General features: G+C 43.7%; 2 protein-coding genes and 1 long non-coding RNA gene across 7 annotated transcripts in view; 1 reads left to right on the plus strand and 2 right to left on the minus strand.

Annotated features, from left to right (window-relative positions):
• Positions 1-2,732, minus strand: part of Ido2 (indoleamine 2,3-dioxygenase 2) — a 95,056-nt gene extending 92,324 nt beyond the window's left edge. Inside the window, exons 1-2 of one of the 4 annotated variants that reach the window (XM_031339308.1) lie at positions 2,636-2,732; positions 2,098-2,341 (exon numbers count right to left, since the gene is read on the minus strand). The gene's annotated coding sequence lies outside the window, so the exon portion shown is untranslated. Of the gene's footprint in view, positions 1-264; positions 296-446; positions 468-2,097; positions 2,379-2,635 lie in introns of those variants that run through there. The other 3 variants (XM_031339309.1, XM_031339317.1, XM_031339316.1) reach the window with 3 other exon arrangements.
• On the plus strand, positions 862-16,529 carry LOC116069034. Of its 2 annotated transcripts, XR_004109809.1 has the most exons (5): positions 862-907; positions 6,579-6,671; positions 6,875-7,134; positions 8,032-8,324; positions 16,392-16,529. It is a non-coding gene; the product is annotated as an uncharacterized LOC116069034 (long non-coding RNA). The 2 variants fall into 2 exon arrangements; XR_004109808.1 differs by lacking the exon at positions 6,875-7,134.
• Ido1 (indoleamine 2,3-dioxygenase 1) lies at positions 7,905-21,066 on the minus strand. Its single transcript, XM_031339305.1, has 10 exons — positions 20,901-21,066; positions 17,284-17,379; positions 17,044-17,163; positions 15,512-15,630; positions 13,474-13,488; positions 11,503-11,602; positions 10,582-10,699; positions 9,495-9,546; positions 8,972-9,120; positions 7,905-8,527 (listed from the first exon to the last, which is right to left on the minus strand). Exons 1-10 carry the CDS (start codon positions 20,997-20,999, stop codon positions 8,172-8,174), a joined length of 1,224 nt encoding a protein of 407 aa, XP_031195165.1. The 5' UTR covers positions 21,000-21,066; the 3' UTR covers positions 7,905-8,171.
• Between the last annotated feature and the right edge of the window lie 883 nt (positions 21,067-21,949).

The following is a 21,949-nucleotide window of genomic DNA, read 5'->3' on the forward strand; positions in this document are numbered from 1 at the left end:
CCCAGAAGGTAAGCAACTTCTGATGACCTATTTCTTCTCCCAGAGCTACCCCGACATAAGAGCCAAACACTATCACTACTGGTTTATGAGACTCTCCACCCTGCTGACTGATAGATGAAGATTACATTTCTAGAAGGAATATGTTCCCCTCCCTAACTGAATACCTTGGGTTGGGTCCCTCTGAAATTTTCCACTGTTTTTTTGTTATGTTTCCTTGGTAATCCTCCCCCCCCACCCCAGTTTGTGATTCTTCCCTTTAAATACCCCTCATTTCTTGTGTTCGGGGTCGAACTCCTCTGGCCAGCATGGTCACAAGATCGACCCCGGTACCAGTCTATCCCAAATAAACCTCATGTGATTGCAGCAAGTTCAGTCTCTCGTGAGTCATTGGGTGGTCGCATCATTCCAAGACTTTGAAAGACCCTTAGAACTGGGGAGATCCTTACTTAAGTCTCAGGATGACGCGACCACCCAATGACTCACGAGAGATCAAACTTGCTGCAATCACATGAGGTTTATTCCAGATATGGGGTCGAACTCATAGCCTGGCAGGCCAGAGGGGTTTGACCACGAGCACGAGGAGGAGTAAGTGGTATTTAAAGGGAAAAAAACCACAAACTAGGGGGGGTGAAAGGGTTACCAAGGAAACATAACAAGAGAACAATGGAAAATTCCAAAGGAACCCACTACCTAGCTGAGTCAGGTCACAAGGAAGTCATTCTGCTCACTCATTGTCTAAAGGAATGTGGTTTGGTCAATGCTATCTTCTTAATGACTGACCACTGTCCTGTTCCTTATTCTGGGCAATGTTATCTTCTTAATGGCTGACCGCTATCCTGTTCCTGGAACTGACCAGTCCACCTTCCTGGCTCGTGACAGAGACTTCCTATGCCTTCTTTAAGTAAAGGTTACACATTATACATACATTTCTATTAAATGCCCTCATTTTAAATTCTAAGATTCTCCAGCCTTTCAACTTGAGTAAGGATCTCCCCAGTTCTAGGGGTCTTTCAGCACCACTCACAATGAGCTAGCTCTCCCACACCAATCACTAATTAAAAAAATTCCCCACAACTGTACCTTCTGGAAGTATCTTCTCAGTTGAGGTTCCCTCCCTTCAGAAAACTCCAGTTTGTATGTCAAGCTGATAGATTAGCCAGTACACTCTGTATTTTTATCATATTTTCATTAAGTGACACATAGGAATTGCATGAAACTTTGTTACACTACTAAACTTTATAGAACTTTCCATTGTGCTGAACTGTAATGTGGTGTAGAACGCCTGCCTGAGAGATCTACCATTAAGGCCAGCGATTTTACATTTCATAGTGAAACCTGCAATTTTATGTAACTAATATAAGCTAATATAACTTAGTGTGTGCATGTGTGTGTGAGCGCCATAACATATGATGTGCCTTGTGTTCACTATACAACAAATTAATAGTAAGAAAACACATAAAATAAGCAAACAGACAATGGAGATTTATTCATTGTGGCCAAATTGGGCAGAGGGACAAAGACATCCAGCAACTCCCCTCAAGTCTATTATTGGGGTGCTGAAGTAAGATCAGAGTTTAAATAGAAAACTAGAGATTTGCACATCTGGCCAAGGTGTGGCCCTGCCCACCCTTTACCCATTGTCTAGACTTCAGTTTGGCCTGTGTGGAGGTCGGACAAATTGGCATCCCTGTGTGAAGTCTGTTCCTGGGAGAGAAGTTCCCCCTCCCACATGTGCCAGGCCCCAACATTTCCTTCTCCCAGCAGAAGATTCCAGGGGGAGAAGAGGGAATTCTAGTTTCTGGGGAGCCACAGTTTCAGCACATTTACAGTCAGACTGACACACACAAATGGCTCACTAGAAAATATTTAGTTCTGCCTGGTCAGTTACAGGAGGACAGATTTTAGAAGTTGGTATTCTTCTTCCATGGTGTGGGTTCTGGACAGTGAACGGAGATCCTGAAGCCTAGTAGCAAACACTTCCACCCACTGAGCCATCCTGACAGCCCTAGCTAACACGAGTTTAAATAAAAATATGGATGGGGGCTGAGCACTTGAGCAATCAGAAGAGAAGCAGTAGGGTGGGACAGGTAGCATTACCTTTCTGCATGTTTCCTCTCCGGTCATGTTTCCGGTTTTCTTTCTTTCCTCTGAGCTGACTTTCTGACACTGCACTCTGAGTCTGAATACCCAGTGGCTCTTGGAGCTCTTCTGTCCTCTGCCTTGGCGTCCTGAGGCATTGCCCTCTCGCCGTAGCCACTGGGTCTAGCCTCAGCTTCTGATCTCCAGTCTTGGCTCCACTGCTCTGAGGTTCACAGCCATGTTGGTTGGGGGCGGGGGTAGTCTGTGAATATCGCACTGGGTGAAATAAAGCCCATGCCTCCTGGACCCCTGCATTCGACAATGCCCATTTCTAGCTGTGTTCAAGTCACCGAAAAACAATGAGCTGCCCTAGAAACAGCCAGAGCCTCGTTCCTTTCTTTTGTCTGTCTGTTCACAGCTCTCCTGTCTCTGAGACACATTTTTTTTTTTTTGCTTGTCCCCATATCTGAATTCTCTTCTCTCTTAAGAAAGAAATATCCCTATTCAGACCCTCTCATGATTCTCTTTGCGGAATTGTTCCCTTCTCTCATCTTACCTGTTCATCTTATCCTGTCAAGGTCTCCCTCATTTGATTATCACCAATGTGTGTTCACCTGGTATTTCCTTTTAGCCTTCTTTATGACAGAACCCATACCTAACCCAGCTTTGTGGCTGACGTTATCTGCAAGCCCAGTATTAGGATGTTCTGGATGAGCCATGTCTCATTCTCATTGTGGAGGTCACCCGTTTATACCAATGACCTAGAATGTAGACCACTGTGCTTGGCTATGGTGCACCATCTTATTTACTTATCTACATCTGTGTTTTATTTATTTACTTTGTGATGCTATTGAGAAGGCTGGGCTGATTCCATGACAGACTTCAGATTGGCAGTTAAGGAGACGAGACCTAAGAACTGGGCAAGTCCAAGCAAGCCCAGGCAAGTCAATCAATAATAAGTATAGAATTACTAACACAGTTACTGATAGAGAAACCCCAGGCTCCAGCCCTCATCTCCCCATAATGGTTCCAGAATGCCTAGAGATAGAGTAAGATAAAGCTCATCTACCCCAGAATTCCAATGTGCTTTAATTGAGCCTGCCAGCTCACTTGTTTGTCTCTCTATCTTGGTAATGGGAGACTCCAGCATGCTGGACTTCTGCAGAATAAAACACACTTTGCGTTTACGTACTATTTGAGTCTTGGGTGTTATTCTTTGGCAAATCATGAACTCTTACACTAGGGATCAAATCCAGGGCCTCTCATGGGATAGACAAATGATTATCGCTGACTTCTACCCCACCCCCTACATTGATTTAACATTTTAGACCCAGCCCACAAAACTTAACCAGCAGTAGGGAACCTAGGGCTATACTGTTAAAAACAAAAAGCAACAGCAAAAACAACAACAACGAAATACACACCCAAACCACTTCTGGTGTCTGTTTTGTTTATCTTTTAGAAGTTAGTTAAGTTGGCCATGTAGAAATATCCCTCCCTCTCCAGAATCTACATTTTCAGGGCTCACAGTAGTCATGAGTAAGACAAAGTCAGGACACAACAAGGCTTCCACTCCCTGTAGAGCACAGATTTGGATCTTTGGGAACTGGACTAGTGACTTTTTAGGAAATGAAGAAAACACATTCAGAAATGAGTATCTCAGGGCATCACTCCTAGGTTGACTCGTAAAACCGTCAGCTCCACTTAATTTTCAGTTTCTGATTTGATGACCTCTAAGTCTAAATGGCCCATGACTCAGCCCAAGCAGCACCGAGTGTTCTTTTCCATTCTATTATTGCTTTTTTGTTCTCATGTGTAATGGGACTCTGTAGACCTTCCTTGACTAGATGTTCAGGCATCTGGCACTGTGGTTACTCTTTTTTTTTTTTAACCTTCCTTCTCAATACCTATCCATTCCTGCTTTATATTAACCTCCTCCTTGGCAATAACTCATATTTAACAATCACTGGTTTGCCTTTTGCAAAATCCTATGGTCAGAACTCCCTACCAAGAACCCACTTAAGTCCCAGTCAGATGAGTTGGTCACAGGTGTCATTCCCTCTCGTGTCGTTCAGATTAGGGCACTGCCGCGCACGTGTGTCACATTCCCTATGAGCAATAAAACCAAGGCGTAAAATCCAGTCTAGACCATCATTGGCCATCTTCTGGAGCTCCACAATTCAGGCCTAATGTCTCACCTTCCCTCTCCAATCTCATCAAACACCTCTGCAGTCCCCTCTAGCCTGGCAGTTAGCAGTGGTGGGCTTCAGTTGGGCTGCCCTATCTCCAGGCCCGTGTACCACCCGTCTGCTGGACATTGTCCCTTGTAGTCTCTAGAGCAGTGGTTTCTCAACCTGTGGCTCATGACCCCTTTAGGGGGTCACCCATCAGATATCTTGAATATCAGAATTATGATTCATAACAGTAGCCAAATTATAGTTATGAGCCAGCAGTAGAATAATTTTATGGTGGGGGGAGTCACCACAACATGAGGAACTGTATGAAAGGGTTGTAGCATGAGGAAGGTTGAGAACCACTGGTTTTACAGAAAATATCTCGGCTCGTGCACTGTTTACTAGATATTTTCTAAGGGAAGCAGAGGCAATGCACAAGACCCACAGCCACTAGCTGAAGGCCTGGCTCAGAAAGCTCACTGCTTGAGGACAGACTGAATTGAAGTGATTAGCTCCCACTTCGTATCAAGAACAGAACGGTTACCTCCTTCAGATCTTGGTGGATGGTGTCTCTTGGAAACCTGGATATGATTGATGGGGCTCGGTAATGACCCTAAGTTCTCTTGCTCTGAAGTATAAAAATATAAAGACAAGCCGGGCAGTGGTGGCACACACCTTTAATCCCAGCACTTGGGAGGCAGAGGCAGGCAAATCTCTGAGTTCAAGGCCAGCCTGGTCTACAGAGTGAGTTCCAGGACAGCCAGGGCTACACAGGGAAACCCTGTCTTGAAAACCACCACCAACAACAACAAAACAAAAAATATAAAGACAAAGGAACATCAGGTAAACTAAGAGAGCCTGAACATGCCAGTGCCTACTGACTACCTGGAGCTGACCTGAAAGCCACCTCTTTACCAGAGCAAGAGAGTATCTGTCCTCCTAACCCTCTGCCTTGGCAATGTTCTGTTTCCAATCCACTGCCATGCTTCAGGACATTGTCATTTATTGTTGGAGCATTCCTTACACTGCAGTAGCCACCTAATAACTACCTGCCTGGACTGTCCCTCAAATGCATCTTCAATACGCCCTCCATGTCTTCCTGTACTTGGGTTCCTGGACACTTCAGATCTATCTCTCTGGGTTATTTTGGGGCCACCATTAACCCTTGCAAGCTTTCCTTCTAACTACCGGAGAGTCATTTAGGTCTAAATTACTTATTGCTTATATTTTAAGGTTGATTATTTAGCTTTTATTCAAATAGTTGATGCTCGCAGCCAACCATTGGATTGAGCAAGGGGTCCCTGATGGAGGAGTCAGAGAAGGGACTGAAAGAGCTGAGGGGGTTTGCAGCCCCATGGGAGGAGCAACAGTATCAACCGGCCAGACGTCCCCGCCAGAGCTCCTGGGGACTGGACCACCAACCAAAGAGTACACATGGGACCCATGGTTCCAGCCAAGTATTGGCAAAGGATGGCCTTGAACATCAGTGGGAGGAGAGGCCCTTGGTCCTGTGGGGGTTCGATACCCCAGTGTAGGGGGATGCCAGGGTGGGAAAACAGGGAGTGTGGAGTAGCTAGGTGGGTAGGGAGCACCCTCATTGAAGCAGGGGGAGTGGGGATGGATAGGGGGTTTCTGGTGGGGAGACCTGGAATGGAGATCACATTTGAAATGTAAATAAAGAAAATATCCAATAAAAGGAAAAAAAACACATGGAGATTCCAAAGGTCTTCTGACTTTGAAGCCCCTGTGCTGCTAAGCACGGTAGAAATTGTATGCATAGTCACTCTCAACCAGATGCTTGCTTTTCGTTGGTTAGGACTCATAATATAGCCAAGCTAACCTGTCCATTTTAATAAATACAACGTAAAGATCTGCTGTATGTTTGAATCTGCTATGTGTTAGAAAGCAAATGACTGCTGACGAGTTTAGACGTACAAAACAGTTAATACAGGTTAAGGAGATCAGCATAAGAACAATTTCCTTTGTAAAAGGCTATCTTACTGTCCAACACCCTCAGTTCCAGAACAAATGCAGGTGGGTACAGGCCATGGAGCTTCAGAGTTTGGGACTGGAATGTTAGCTGTGTGCCACTGTGTGTAACTTTTTTCTTTTTCTTTTTCTTTTCCGTTGGGTAGCTCATCTGACCTTGAACTTCCAGGGTCTCCCACATGCTGGAATTTCAAGAGTGCGCTACTACATCTGGCTCAGATGACTTTTAACATGTGTGTGTGTGTGTGTGTGTGTGCATGTATGTGTGTGTGTGTGTATGTGTATGTGTATGTATGTATATATGTATTATTTACTTATTTATTTATGTGTTTTTAGATGCAGGCTGGCCTGGAACTTGGCATACAATGCAGCCTTCCTTTGCTCTTCTCCGGCCTCTTGTTGTCAGCCACCTGAATGCTGGAATTACAGGTACAAGCCCCTAGACTCGGCTCCAATTCCTCTTAACTTATCTCTGAAGGATCCCCTCGTTAAATTAACTCATGTTAGAGTGTGAATCTCTCAGGAAAAATTGCACTATGGAAATTATTACTTTTCTGTTTCTGTAATGAAATACCATGACCTGAAGCCACTTATGGAAAAAAAAAATCGTTTATTTTGGCTTGTGCTTCCAGAGACGGTATCTGTAATCATTAGGAGGGCATTGAATCAGGCAGCCAAAGCAAGAAGCTGGCTGGTCACATATTTAACCACAAGGTAGCGGAGACGGTCGACTACAAGTGAAACAAGGCCATATACCTTCAAAGTTTACTTCAGACAGAAAGGCTGCACCTCCTAAAGTCCATAGCCACCCTAAATGGTGCTACCAACCAGGAAGCAAGTGTCCAGATATGTGAACCTGTGGGGGACATTCCTCAGTCAAACCACCACAAAGGTGAACTCTTCTTCCTTCTTAGCTGTGACTAATGAGTTCACAACTCACTTACTCTTTTATTAATTCATTCCTGAGATATTTGCTGTTAGCATTCTGTCTGAACTCCACCCCACAGTTATCTGGCAGCAGCCGGGTATGCTCCTCCCCACAGTTACCTGGCAACAGCCATGTAGGCCTGTCCCTATAAAAGGGGCTGCTTGCCCCCTCCTCTCTGTCTGTCTGTCTGTCTGTCTGTCTGTCTGTCTGTCTGTCTGTCTGTCTGTCTCTCTCTCTCTCTCTCTCTCTCTCTCTCTTGCTTTTCTCTTGCTCTTACTCTCCCCTTCCCCATTCCCTTCGCCCTCTCTCCACATGCTCATAGCCATGGCTGGCCCCAACTTCTCTACTCTCTCTCTCTCTCTGCCTTTCTCTGCCTCTACTACCCTCTCAACTCCCCTCCCAGTGCCCTGAATAAACTCGATTCTATACTATACTGTCATGTGGCTGGTCCCTCAGGAGGAAGTGATGCCTTGGCATGGGCCCACTGAGACATACCCTTCCCCCACACCTCACCACACTCCCATAGAACATATCTTATATCTCTTTATCTTTTTATAAACACATCTTTTGCTAAGGCGGGTAAACAGTAGTCTGGCACCCAAAGCTTCTGGTGTGGTGATAATACAGGCCAACAAGACAGTCAGGGTGAAAGAGCATGTTATGAACTCAGCCCTGGGAAGTACAAATCACTTGGAAGAATCTTTAATTATTGCTACAAAGGACAGAAGAGTTACTCAACATCACAATAACTTTTATTTACTGAGAATCATTGTTATATTACAATCATAAATATAGTTTATATTATTTCTTATACCATTTAAAAATATCATTAAATAATTCGCTTTGATTATTTTCCTACAGGGAATGCACAGATGATTTTGAAATCTATACAGTCTGTTACTGGCAAATTATTCTATAGTCTTACTTGGTGGATCTGATTTATTGAGCTATGACGGCATGAAGGTGTTTTCTGTGCCCTGATAGAAGTGCAGCTTGCTACACTAAGGCCAACTCAGAAAGGCTTTCTCAGTTGTATCTTTCACACTCTTCAGGAAATTTGTGACATCAGTACCCCCAGTCCCTCTGTTTTCCACATTTGAGGGCTCTTCTGACTTGCGGCCATCTGTGGGCTTCTGCCTGGAAGGTTTCACAATGTAAGTATGCACTATTGCCAGGTGGAACTTTCTCACAGAGACCAGACCATTCACACAGTCATTATAAGCTTTCTTCAAGTTTTCATTGCGTCTTGAAATGACAAACTCACGGACTGGGGGAGCTGACTCTAAGGAGAAAAGGAAGTTCCGGTGGGCTGGAGGCATGTAGTCTCTCATTTCCTGGAGAAACTCTGCAGGAGATCCTACAGCAAAACAAAGACACGTAAGGGGTTGGAGGAGAAAGACCTTCCTCAGCTAGGAGAGAAAAGAGGGCAAGGTCTGGAAGGCTGGGTGGTCATAGCCACCATGGGAGACTTTGAAGCAAAGGCCTTGCTAAATAGCTTGCTACTTGCCTTAGCACTGCCTATTTCTTTAGACCCCTATTAGTCCTGAAGACAGAATAAGTAACAGTTTCCTAATACCATATTTTGCTTGCTTTTGCTTTGTCATCCCTCCTCTTCTTCCCTCTCCCCATCCCTCCATGACTCCCTCTCTCCTTTACTTGGTTTTACTGAACAGGATTTCAGGATGTGGCACATGATGGCTTTGAGTTTGCAACACTTCTCCTGCCTGGGAGGATCTTTAGCCTGCATTGAGATATAGTCCCATTAGTTGAAAGGAAAATGCACATTGCCATTTCCACCTACCTTCACCAGTGTTATGCTGTATTCCCAGAAGGACATCAAGACTCTGGAAGATGCTGCTCTGGCCTGCACTGCCCCCTGAAAACTTTTTTGGGGTGTCCCAGACCCCCTCATACAGCAGACCCTCTGGCAGCTTGGGGTTGCCTTTCCAGCTAGATCAAAAAGGAAAGAAAAATCATTTGGATTAGTTACCAGGTGGCAAATCTTACAGAAGAAATGGCTCTCCCACCCACCCTGTCTCTCGAACACAGTTCTGAGGGAATTGTGACGCTCTCTCTGAGGCCAACCTTGCTCCACCCTAGTTCAGGCCATTCTCCCTCTTTGTTCTGAGTCATTTCTGCACTCCCTTTCCAGGGCCTCCCTGGCCAGCGGTCACCAGAGAACAAATCCTGTGCTTTCTCTACAGCATGGGTGTGAGCAATACACATTTTTATTTCAACACAAAGAACACCAGAGGCCAGCAACTGGGATCTGGCCTTCTTTTTCTATGAGTTGAGAAAATAAACGCAAGCCTCAGAATACATACCCAGACAAATATATTCGAAGAACGTGGAAAAACGTGTCTGGATCCACAATGTCTGCGAAAAGATGGAAGGCTGTACTAGGCAGCATCAGGGGTACTGCAAACATCTGTCTGGATTTCAGTGCAGACTCTAATAAAGGCATCAGGCAGACCCACAAAGTCTCTATGGACAGCGCGACTCTCTTATGACCTCTCCCAGAGAAAATTATTACCCCTCCTGTACCTCCATATTGGGCCTGCTAAGGGACCACACAACATCATCTATACAGTACTGTCATTGAAATGAAGCTGCTAGCACTGAACAGCATCACCCTGTGCTCACTGGCACAACACATGCAGTGCTTGCAAAAACACACCAGGACCAGACCTGTACCTCAGTGGTAGCGTCCTTTCTTAGCATCTCTGAGCTATGGGCTCCATCACCCGCAGCAGCACGGATAAACACTCACAGGCACGCATGCATGCACACACACATGCCCCATGGGATCCACTCATGGGTCTTCCTAAAGTTCATTTGATTAGAAGAGTTTTCTCCCACAATAGGCAACCGGCAGCAGCTTCAAACTCACAAACAAAATCCCACTTGTTAAATTGAGGCAGGAAGGCAGATTTCCTTCCGAAATTACTCCTATGCACTTCCTGGGTTTGGTAGAGGTTCTCCGTCTGTTTTGAGACAGTTCATTTCTCGGTTACCCCCCAGAGTGGATTTGGGAAGAATCAGCGTTAAGTCAGGCCAGAATCTAGGTTTCTCAATACTTGAAACTGCCTTTGCATTCCATGGGTTTCTTCATGGGTTTTAATGTCAGGCCAGAAAGTTTCTCAATGTTAACAAGACACGGTTTGGAATTCTGGGTTCCTTGTTGACTACTAGTGGCATAGCCTTAAGTCATCTTATCTTTTTTACTTTAGGTTTTCTTTTCTGCAAATGAAAATAATTAGATGTACTACCCAAATGACCTAATGATGCACTGAGGTGGACAGATACCCAGCATGGAGTACCTTGCACTTCCTTTTTCTCAACACTTCTTTGTGTCTGACACCAGGCACCAATGGCTGTGAGCCCAGAACCTACACTGCCTACAATACTCACCATGCATCCTCTTAAAAATGTCCTTGGCTTGCTCTAGACTGGTAGCTATATCACACAGTGCCTTTTCCAATGCTTTCAGGTCTTGATGCTCTATTGCACTGGATACAGTGGGGATTGCCTTAAAAAATCAAGTTTAAAATGAGAGAGAGGTGGGGGGAGAGAGGGAGAGACAGAGAGAGAGAGAGACAGGGGTGGGGAGGAGGGAGAGAGAGGCTCTAGCAAGCATTAAACATAGGCACAAAAATAAGTTGTAGCTTACTCAGCAAGTCAAGTTTATGTTTCCATTTCTATAGTGTGTACATGATACATGTGAATTTGTATACACTGGTGGGTGCACACATAGGTGCTTGTGCTCATGTGGAGGTCAGAGTTTAACATCCAGAATAATTAATCCTTTGTTCTATGAGACAGAACCTCTCACTGCCCAGAAGCTCACTGAGAGCCCCAGGGAGCACCTCCCAAGTCCCAGGGAGCACCTCCCCGCCGTGCAAGTGCATGTCAACGTGCTCAGCCTTTTCATCAAGAGACCAGACTCAGGTCTCATGACTGCACAGCAAGCACTTCATTCACTAAGACACCCATTCGCCAGCATGGCTCTGCCTTTGTCTTCCCAGTCAGAACAACTGGATTTATATCACTATGAACTAATGACAAATCCCTTTGAAGATTTTGATTTTTTTTGATGAAATTTCAAATTTGATTCTAAATACATCATCCCTAGACTTTATATTTCAGGGTGTTGTGCCAAAAAAAAAAAAAAGTCTTTTTAGAGTAAAGGATGTATTGTCTACAGTTTTACAACCTGATGCTATCCTCAATCAGGGTGAAATGAACCTTGCTATTGTAATTTTCTTGCTACATGTTGCTCTGTTTACATGAATGGGGAGAAAAAAAAACCCAGGTAAGAGAGAAGAGACATACTTTGATTGCAGGAGAAGCTGCGATTTCCACCAATAGAGAGACAAGGAAGAAGCCTTTATCGCAGTCCCCGCCAGGAAACGAGAACAGAATGTCCATGTTCCTAAGAAAAGCAGACTCAGTTGGCAAACAATGCAGGGAAATGAACAATGTACTTGTAGGGAAACACACTTTCCCAGTACTTTCATTGGTACTTTTTAAATTCCCAAATTAACTGTGTCAGAGTGGTATATGCCCACCTTACTGTCTCTACTATAGATCTGAGAACATGAAGAATCAAGTATATTGAGTGTATTGTCTAAAGATCATATGCAATGAAGGTTGTGCTCATACTTGGGATTATTCCAGAGCATGGACCTAGAAACCCTATAGTAGATCTATTCCCATTAATTGTAAAAGACTGCATATTCTCATAAATATTCTCAAAGACCTGAGTTCTTTTCCCTGTCAACTCTGCCCACCCTTCACCCTCAAAACACACACACACACACACACACACACACACACACACACACACGTACACACATATGCACGCACACACAGAGACTGATTAGATTTTGTTTTTTGTTTTTTTGTTTTTTTCTTTTCTACTGATGTTTTGGCATTAGTATAACTGTGGCTTTAAAATCTGCATACTTATGAATTTTGAAGTGGTTTAGATTCCTGACACACACACACACACACGTACGCACACACACACACAGACTGATTAGATTCTGTTTTTTGTTTTTTTCTTTTCTACTGACGTTTTGGCATTGGTATAACTGTGGCTTTACAATCTGTGTATCTATGAATTTTGAAGTGGTTTAGATTCCTGACACATAGACACACACATGCGCGCACACACACACATACTGATTAGATTCTGGTTTTTGTTTTTTTCTTTTTTTTCTTTTCTATTGACGCTTTGGCATTGGTATAACTGTGGCTTTAAAATCTGTGTATCTATGAATTTTGAAGTGGTTTAGATTCCTGGGTTCTAAATCTGGCTATGCTACTGCGTGTCTGCTGTGAGTCCCTGCTTCAAATAAGCTCATCGTTTAAAGGTACTGCTTAAACTCTTGACCATCACCAACAGAGACTTGCAGGATCATTCTCTTGGTTTCTTTCTCATCCCATGGTTTTATCTGAGTTCCTCACGGTTTGTGATGGTGCTAGCTAGGAGGTCCCAAGCTCTGGTAATGCACCAGAGGCTTTGTGTCCTGAGACCTTCCTTCCCACAAACTATGTCTTAGGCGACAAGCACTCAGTGTTCTGGACTCCCCCTTTCATTCTTATGTTTAAGCAGTGCTCATGATTTTATCTTCTATATATTTATATCCATTTATTTAACCTAATTTCACCTAGGCAAGATAACACTAGTGCCATGTCTTAGTTCCCCAACTCTATTTTTTTAAAAAAGACTTATTTATTTTATGTATATGAGTACACTGCAGCTGTCTTCAGACACACCAGAAGAGGGCATGGCATTGGATCCCATTACAGATGGTTGTGAGCCACCATGTGCTTGCTGGGCATTGAACTCAGGACCTCTGGAAGAGCAACCAGTGCTCTTAACCTCTGAGCCATCTCTCTAGCCCCAGCTCCCCAACTTTTAATAAAGCGTAGTATAGCGATCAGATATGGTAAGGGTTGGATTAAAAGAGCAGACATAAGTCTATTAGGTGACATCATTAACTATGTCTAGTCACGGAGGTCACTGGGTCACACATGCATAGAGCATCTACTCTTCATACCTGCTTATATTAATTTCAAACATGCAGATACACATAGCAGGGTTTCAAGAATCTACAGCTACAATATCTTACAGACATAGTCATATTTATAGATACAATTGAAGACTGGACTATTGGTCTTTTAAATAATTATTTCAATTCCTCTCTTCTAAATCTAATCATTTTGAACATCCCATAAACCTATACTCACTCTGGATGGCCCATAATTTTTAGGATAAAAGAATAACCAGATACTTACTCATATGTCATGGGCCTTAGGAGAGCAGCCACAATTGGGAAGAGAGAAAACAGTTATCAAATCAGGTGAATTTGAGTATTGGCTCATATACTATGATTCATCAGAATTGAGACATGTGTTCAATAAAGGAAAACCATGCCTTTTATATTTCTCAAGATTGCTTACCAATGGGTCTCAACCTTCATAAAGCTGTGACCCTTTAATACAGTTCCTCACATTATGGTGATCCCCACAACATAAAATCATTTTTATTGCTACTTCATAACTGTAATTTTGCTACTGTTGTTGAATCATTATATAAATATCTGATATGCAGAATATTGATATGTGATCCCAAAGGGGTCACAACCCACGAGTTGAAAAACACTGGCTTAAAATTGAATAATCAAAGAGCATACGCTCAGAATAATTTGTTACTATGAAGGTACCTTCTACAGCAAGGCATTCCCATATGCAGACTACATCTCATAGGTACAAGCTGATAGCCACAATAGCCATTGTTAGCCTCTTGCATCTCACAGGTACAAGTTTACAGCTACCAGCGCTGTTAGCCCCTTTTTGTTGTAGGTCTCATTACTAGCTGACTCCTGAACAGGCTGCCTTGAAAGTTCATGTTTCTGCTTCTCCCACTGAGGATGTGGGCACTCTTGAATGTAACTAGCTCTCTGGGAATTAAGTTTGTGGACTCTCAAGAGTACATTAATGAAAGGGAACCATACATTAAGAAGATTAAGAAGTTCGCGTTCGCTGCTTGTGTTGGCTTGTGTTTATGTTTACGCGGCACAAACTAGAGTTGTTTTAGAAGAGGCAACATCATTGGAGAAGACGTCATGCTTAAGATTGGCCTGTGGGCAAGCCTTTCTTGATTGATGATTGATGGGGGAGGGCCCAGCTTAGTATAGGTGGTGCCCATATTCCAACTGGCACATTCACTTGTCTGAATAAGCCACAAAGAGCACAGAGAACAAGCATGGAAGCAAGGTTCCTCTGTGTCTTCTGCCCCAGTTCCCTCTGAGTTACTGCTCTGGCGTTCCTGGATGAGGAACTTACAACCAAAGGTGAAATAAAACCCTTTCCTTCCCAAGTTGCTCTCAGTTAGGCTGTTCTAACAATGGTTTTATTGATCTGAAATCCAGTTTGCCAGGTGTTGTGATGCACACTCAGCATCCTAGAGTGCAAGAGACTGATGGCAGGGGACGGCAAGCTCAAGGTCACTTTGGGGTATGTGACAGGACATTGTCAAAAGCCAGACAATGAGACAAAACACTAACAAAATAAATAATAGTAATAATAATAATAATAATAATAATAATAATAATAATAATAAACCACCCTCATATCACAACTAACATTTTAATACAAACCAAGTAAATTAAAATTTATTATGTTTACCATCATATCTATTATTATTCCCTATGGGCGTGATGTGGAGGGCACATGTTTCATGGTGTACATGTAGAGGTCAGAGGAAAATTTTGTGGAGTCAATTCTTTACTTCCGTCACTTGCACCCCAGGAGTTAAACGTAGCTTGACAACGTTGTGCTGCATTGACCTTGGCCTTCTGAGCCACCTTACTAGGCCCTAAACCAACAACAACAACTGAGAATGTATTTTTCTGGGTGCAGAGGAAGGAATGGGATGAAAAGAAGCATGAAAGGGTTTTCCGGGGTGACTGACACACTCCTGCCCCTGGCTCTGGGCGGTGGCTTTATGAGGCCTGCGCACACCAGAGTGAGCACAAAGACTCTCTAGATTCTCCCGTATACATCTAGGTGCTTCTCTCATGCTCAAGGGTAATATGTTTGTAGTTACAGACACAACAATCTATAACTAACAAATAAACTAACCATAACCAATGACAGAGGCTGTGCTGCCAAAAGTTAAGGAATAAATATCCCGAGCTGACAGCATCTGCTTTCTGCCCACAGTTACATACCCATTGCTTTCTGCTCACAGTTACTTACCCATTGCTTTCTGCCCACAGTTACTTATATACCCATAGCTGACAGCATCTGCTTTCTGCCCACAGTTACATACCCATTGGGGTCCTTTTTCTTCCAGTTTGCCAGGACGCAGTCTGCATAACACAGGATGGGAGGCAGCCCCAGCTTCTCTGAGAGCTCGCAGTAGGGAATAGCAATATTTCGGGGCAGCACCTGATTCAAACACACTGGCTCATCATTTTTTAGCCACCGAAACATCTTATATTTCACTTATCTCACTGTTGAAACTTGTTCTGGAGCACAGATAGCACTTGGAAGCCCACATGTATAATTTTTCTCTTCCTTATTTCATAACATAATCCTGGTGATGATTCAACGCTCCTGTCTAGGATGTTGGTTGTTTAGGGCATAGTTCAGCCACAGATAGGAAAGAAAATGAGATAAGGAGCCTGCAGGTTTTATTTTCAAATGACCCTGGGTTATTTTCACTCTGTCCTTTACCCATCCATCCCATAAGACACCATGTTAGCTGGTGGCAGTGAGAAAGGAAAACTGAGCTGTCTCTGGACTTGTAGGCTTTGTTAAGGACACAGGACGTGACCTGGGAGAAATACAAGCAAAATGCTGTCCCAGAGCACCCAGAAGAAGGAAACATTTGTGTGCGTGTGCGTGCACATGTGCGTGTGCGTGTTGTATGTTTATTCTGTTTTCAGTAAACTTCACAATACTTGGCATTGGTGCCATGCAGATCTGTTAACCTGTGGCTGGGAAGGATGATACAAGAGGGTTAAGACTTCAAAGCCAGCCCAGGGTTACAGAGAGAGTTCTGGGTCCCATGCTAATACTGATCTCCTGTCTCAATACACAAGACAGCGGGCACTCACAAGGGGAACTGGTTGCTATTAGAAGAGTGTTAGCAAGGGCAAGGTGCTCCCATGGTCATACAGATTGTTTTATTCCTCCCCGTACCCTAGGAGCTGACTGATTTCATGAGTGGACTCTATGTGTGTCTCTGTCTTTAAATTACACATGGCAATAAAAATACCTGAAGAGAGCACCAGTAACATTCGGCACTAAGTCGTAAAAGGCACTGAGAAACCAACGCTCTTCCTCTGTTACTTGAAATAGAGGTATGTAGTCTTTTCATGTGATTCTGAATGCCACCTGAATTTGTGTGGTAGCTATAAGACATTTACACTATTATGAAATTTAAAATGCAGGACATGTATCTGTATTCATTTATTAAATGCTTGTCTAGTGTATGAAAGACATTTACAATGTAATTATGACAATCCAGTGAGGAAGTGCTTTATTTTCCTCCTGATGAAAATTTTAAGAATGGTGCCCAGTGGAACCTGACACACACAAGGCCCGAGGTTCTACCACGGCACATCACTCCAGAAGCACCAACTACCAGCATCCCAAACAGTAATGATGATAATACAATTCTAGTATTTAACTTTTTGGGGGTCTAGGGTTCAAACCCAGGACCTTCTGCATGCCAGGCATGCACTCCACCACCGAGTTACATTCCAAGCCCAAACACTTTGCATTGAATGCAAGCTGGCATTCACATTCATGCTAATGAAAAGCCACTCTGTGAGAAATACCAGGAAGTCTCCAAACCTTTCGAACATCGTCATCCCCTCGGTTCCACACATATGCCATGGTGATGTACCCTAGGGCCAAATGTGCCAGGCGCTGTAACCTGTGCCCTCTCAGTCCGTCAGTCTGCAGTGTGGGCAGCTGAGAAGAGATGGAGAGATGTGACTAACCTCAGTCCCGGTAATGAATGTTGTAGGTCTTAAAGCCAAGATTAAAGTGTGAAGAAACTACACAGGAAGGCAATTGTACAGGTTTTCAAACCTTCTCAACTTCTTCTCGAAGCTGCCCGTTTTCAATCAGCATAGGCAGATTTCTAGCCACAAGGGTCCAGGGGCTGTAAGCATCAGGCAGGTCCACCTTGAAAAAGAGAAGACCTGCCGGGCAGTGGTGGCGCACGCCTTTAATCCCAGCACTTGGGAGGCAGAGGCAGGAGGATTTCTGAGTTCGAGGCCAGCCTGGTCTACAGAGTGAGTTCCAGGACAGCTAGGGCTACATAGAGAAACCCTGTCTCGAAAAACCAGAAAAAAAAAAAAAAAAAAAAAAAAAAAAAAAAAAAAAAAAAAAAAAAAAGAAAAAGAGAAGACCCAACAAGACCACTTTGTTTGAATTGCCCATGGAGGTCACTTAAAGTAGTTCAGACTTCCCCGTGGATGGTTTATCTTGTCTCCAGCTCCATTTGGGCCCCTACCAAACATGGTCTAGGAGTGCCAGCCCAGCCTCTGACAGAAGCTTGGGTAGAAGGCCCCAATCCTTCATGTCTTCTTATGCTTCCAGTCACATCTTACAAAATTCAGCTAAAGATTCTACCCAAGTTTTCTTCACTTCTCCATGTTACACCAGGCTCCTCTCTGTGAAGCCCATGGATTATGCCTTTTGACACCCAGTCATTTATTTATCTTACTTTCTTTCTTCTCAGGTATGTTCTTTGAGTGTGTGTGTGGGTGGGGGGGAGGGAATGAGATGGTTTTAAAGTTGTCAACAAAGCAAGAACCTTGCTCAGTCCCATGCCTATATTCCTTATGGCCCAAGAAGTGGTTTTTCTGTCATATATTTTAAAAGTCCAAATGCCACTTACTTTGGGTATAATTTATTTGTATCTCAAACTAGCATTTCCAACTTTCAGAATCAAGGCTGTATTGTGCTCCTAATATATCTCTTGAAGGGCCTGGGATAGTACTGTCTAGACACTTAAAGCCATTTCCACCCTGAGTAGCAGACAAGGGTGTTGCTATAACTTGTGCAGTTTGAGGTAGGACAGCAGAACTAGGATAGATTCTGTGTGTGTGTGTGTGTGTGTGTGTGTGCACATGTATGTGAGTGTTTGTAGGTGAATGCACATATGTGCATGTGTGTGGATGTTTGTTCATGTGTGTATGTGTGAGTGCATGAGTATGTGTGTATACGCATGTACATTCGCGGGTGTGTGTGTGTGTGTGTGTGTGTGTGTGTGTGTAGGCCAGAGGACAACTTTAGACACGTCCCTCACCTTAACTTTGAGACTGGAACTCTCACTGGTCTGGAGCCCACCCATGAGGTTAGCCTGGTTGGCCAGCAAGTCTTAGGGGATCCACTGAGATTTTTAGTGCACATCGCTTAATCTTGGCTTTGGCTTTTGGTATTGGATTTATATTCTTTTGCGTGCCTAGCACTGACTGAGCCATCTTCCTAACTTAGAGCCATTTTTCCTCATCACAATTTTAGACAGACTTATTCTTCCCATAAGGCTTAGCAGCTTTAACATATGGTTGTTTTCTATATATTTTAGAGAATGGTCACCTCGTCACTTAAAAGAGACACTCAGTGGGTCTCAGGCTCCTCTGAAGTATGTGCTTTAGAGATTTTAAATAAGGTACAAGTTGCTTGAACATAGGCACCCCAATACTGGGAGCATGGATCTAGCACTGAGGCTGTGCAGGAGGGAGAAAGTGTGAGAAGTGAAGCCATTGATAGGGGAGAGGACTGCTGTATACGTGGAGTCCACTTCCTCTCCCATATGTAACTTCCGCCCCACCCTCAAATGAAAAAGAAATCCAAATAACAGTATATCCTGACTCTCATAGTTACTATCACATGACACAAATGAATCCTACACAGATACAGGCAACCTCCCCAAATATGAACTCCAGAACTCAGAACCACACCCAGTGCTGTCCTAATGTCCCACCCCTAGTGCTGTTTCCTGTTGAGCAGCGTTTCTCAACCTGTGGGTTGCGGCCCCTTTAAGGCTTCCTCCTTTTCACAGGGATTACCTAAAACCACCGGAAAACACAGGCATTTACATTACGACTCATAACAGTAACAAAATTACAGTTATGAAGTAGCAACGAAAACAATTATACCGTCGGGGTCATCACAACATGAGGAACTTTATTAAAGGGTTTCAGCATTAGGAAGGTTGAGAATTGCGGAACTAAACGGCATTATGCCTTTTGATACCCAGTCACTTATTTATCTTTCTTTCTTCTCAGGTATGTTCTTTGAGTGTGTGTGTGGGGGTAGGGGAACGAGATGGTTTTAAAGTTGTCAATGTGGTTATTTCCCATATTCGTGACTGGGTACACGGAGACCTCAACACCAGGCACGCCAGGGCACCCAAGGATGCAGGCGCCAGGACGCTTCTAGCAAGGATACTAGGTTTGGTGCCCAGGGGCGTGGGAGCCTGAGGCTGCCCGCCAGACCGTAGTCCCGCCCCAGGCAGCAAGCCACCGGATTGGATGGGAGCTGCGCAGGATGCTTCTCTCTCCTGAGCGCCGCGGGAGTCATGCATGCTTCAGAACCTCCAGGCTAGGCTAGCTGGTACAGGCTCATTGCTAGCCTTAACTCTGCAGGGTTCCAGCGCCTCGCCCTCGCGGTAACCGCCTTGGTTTTCCACATCTTATCCCAGTCTCTAGTCCATTGCTCCTACGTCAGTGCCTTTCCTGGCTCCGGGCTCTTTCTGTCCGGAATCACTAGAGCTCAAAATGTGCGGCGATTTAACTCGGGTTCTTAGTGAGACTAGATGAGCGCGGGGCACCTCTAAACGACTATTTTGCTTCTTTGCTATTTTCCGTAAGTTTTGATAATGAAGATGTGAACGATAAACTGGTATGCGTGGCATTCTTACAGTCCTGGTTAATGACATAATTTTTGTTTGTTCAGTACGTTATCAGCTTTGTTTTATCTAAGACTGTCTTGGCCTCAAATTTGAAGCCATGCCCCTGCCTCTGCTTCCCGGGTGCTAAAACTATAGTTGTTCCCACCGTACCTGGTTGAGACACGAGGTGTTTTCAAATAAGCATTTCCCCCACATGTCCCCCACTTGGATTTCAAAACTTACACAAAAGCACAGTCAAGGTAGTTCATACCTTCCTTTGGATTATGCTTAGCAAACCACAAGCATTATTGATATGAAACAAGAGTTGCTTGATATATCATCTCACATATTGAAATCAGTGAGGAACATAGACTGTACATTTGATACAGTCCATAAGAGAAGAGAAGTTTCCATGAATCTGAGCAGTTGAATGTTGCTTTTTCAGAACACCGTGTTGGAAAGGTCATTGTAACAAACTGGCTTCCCATCTATGAGCAGGTTCCTTCACAAAGCTAGAAGACTTCTCATGTGCCCCTTCCTTCACTATTTCACATTTCCAGGTTAAGAAAGTAAAGACTGAATTCAGAAGAAGAAAAAGAAGGAGGAGGAGAAGGAGGAAGAAAAGGAGGAGGAGGAGGAGGAGGAGGAGGAGGAGGAGGAGGAGGACTGAAGACAGCCAGGCTCACTTATTTGTACATTGGCTCTGAATTTGACAACATGCATTCGTTTAAGAGAACCTGAGACAGAGCTGCTTACTTAGGAATTCATCTGTCAAGATAAATAAGCAGATTTTCACTTCTCTTACCAGTGGATGTGGAAGAGCAAAGCCCACATCTTCATCTATGTGGTAGTCTTCAAGGATCCTTCTAGAACCTTCTATAGGAGATATTTTACTGTGTGCCATTGCTGCCTACTCCTCTGACCCCCTTGGCCACTGAAGGAGTTTCCAAGCATCTCTTATAGACATGGTTCAACCAGCCCCCACAGCTGACACGGAAGAAGTGGCTTCCACCTATGACAGTTTCATTTTCTATTTTACGTATTTGTAATTTGATAAACAATCAAACCACAAAGGATCCCTATTCAACATATGAAGAAATTAAACATTTGTGTTTCTTATCAGATTTATCCCTTAAGGACATCAACTACTGGCTATGATGTCCTGAGCTTCCCAACGCCAATTATGGTGATGAGTACACACTCAGGCCTTGGCTCTGGAAATGCCATCATCCCATCACACCAATAGCTATCCATTATTGGCTTTCACATGAGGGAACGTATGCCCTTTTAGATCTCAGTGTCAACCTGGGAGACACAGGAGAGTTAGCCTGAGGAGTAGCACAGAGGGGGAAGACTTTGATGGACACATCCACACACGGATGGATGCATACAAGCCAGATCATTCCTCCTAGTTTTCTTCCCTAAGTTCTTGTCTATGCTAAGACCAATCAAGAGCTCACTTCTTCACATGATTAGTAAGTCATATCTTGGAAGGTTGTCTATCTTTTCTACTATATCTTGCTGTCAGGGACCGACACATGATGAGGCCACAGCCCTGCACACCTGGAAATTTTCTAGTGTGTTCAAGTAAGTGTAAAGAGAAGGTTCAAATAACTAAGAATGTTCCTCGCAATACAAAATTGAGACTCTGGCAAGAGTGTACAGAGCACTTCTAAGTTGTTTATGTCCACTTTGATGAAATGGATTTTGGTTTTGTTGTTTTGTTTTGTTTTGTTTTGTGTGAGTTTTTAAAGTTATTTATTTATTTATTTATTTATTTTAAGAGAGTGTCCCACTCTGTAGAGCCATTGCTTGTTCTTATGAAATACTGAACCAAAGCAGAAACCACATCAT

This window comes from Mastomys coucha, unplaced genomic scaffold, assembly GCF_008632895.1.
Source record: "Mastomys coucha isolate ucsf_1 unplaced genomic scaffold, UCSF_Mcou_1 pScaffold22, whole genome shotgun sequence".
In the NCBI taxonomy this organism is placed as follows: domain Eukaryota; kingdom Metazoa; phylum Chordata; class Mammalia; order Rodentia; family Muridae; genus Mastomys; species Mastomys coucha.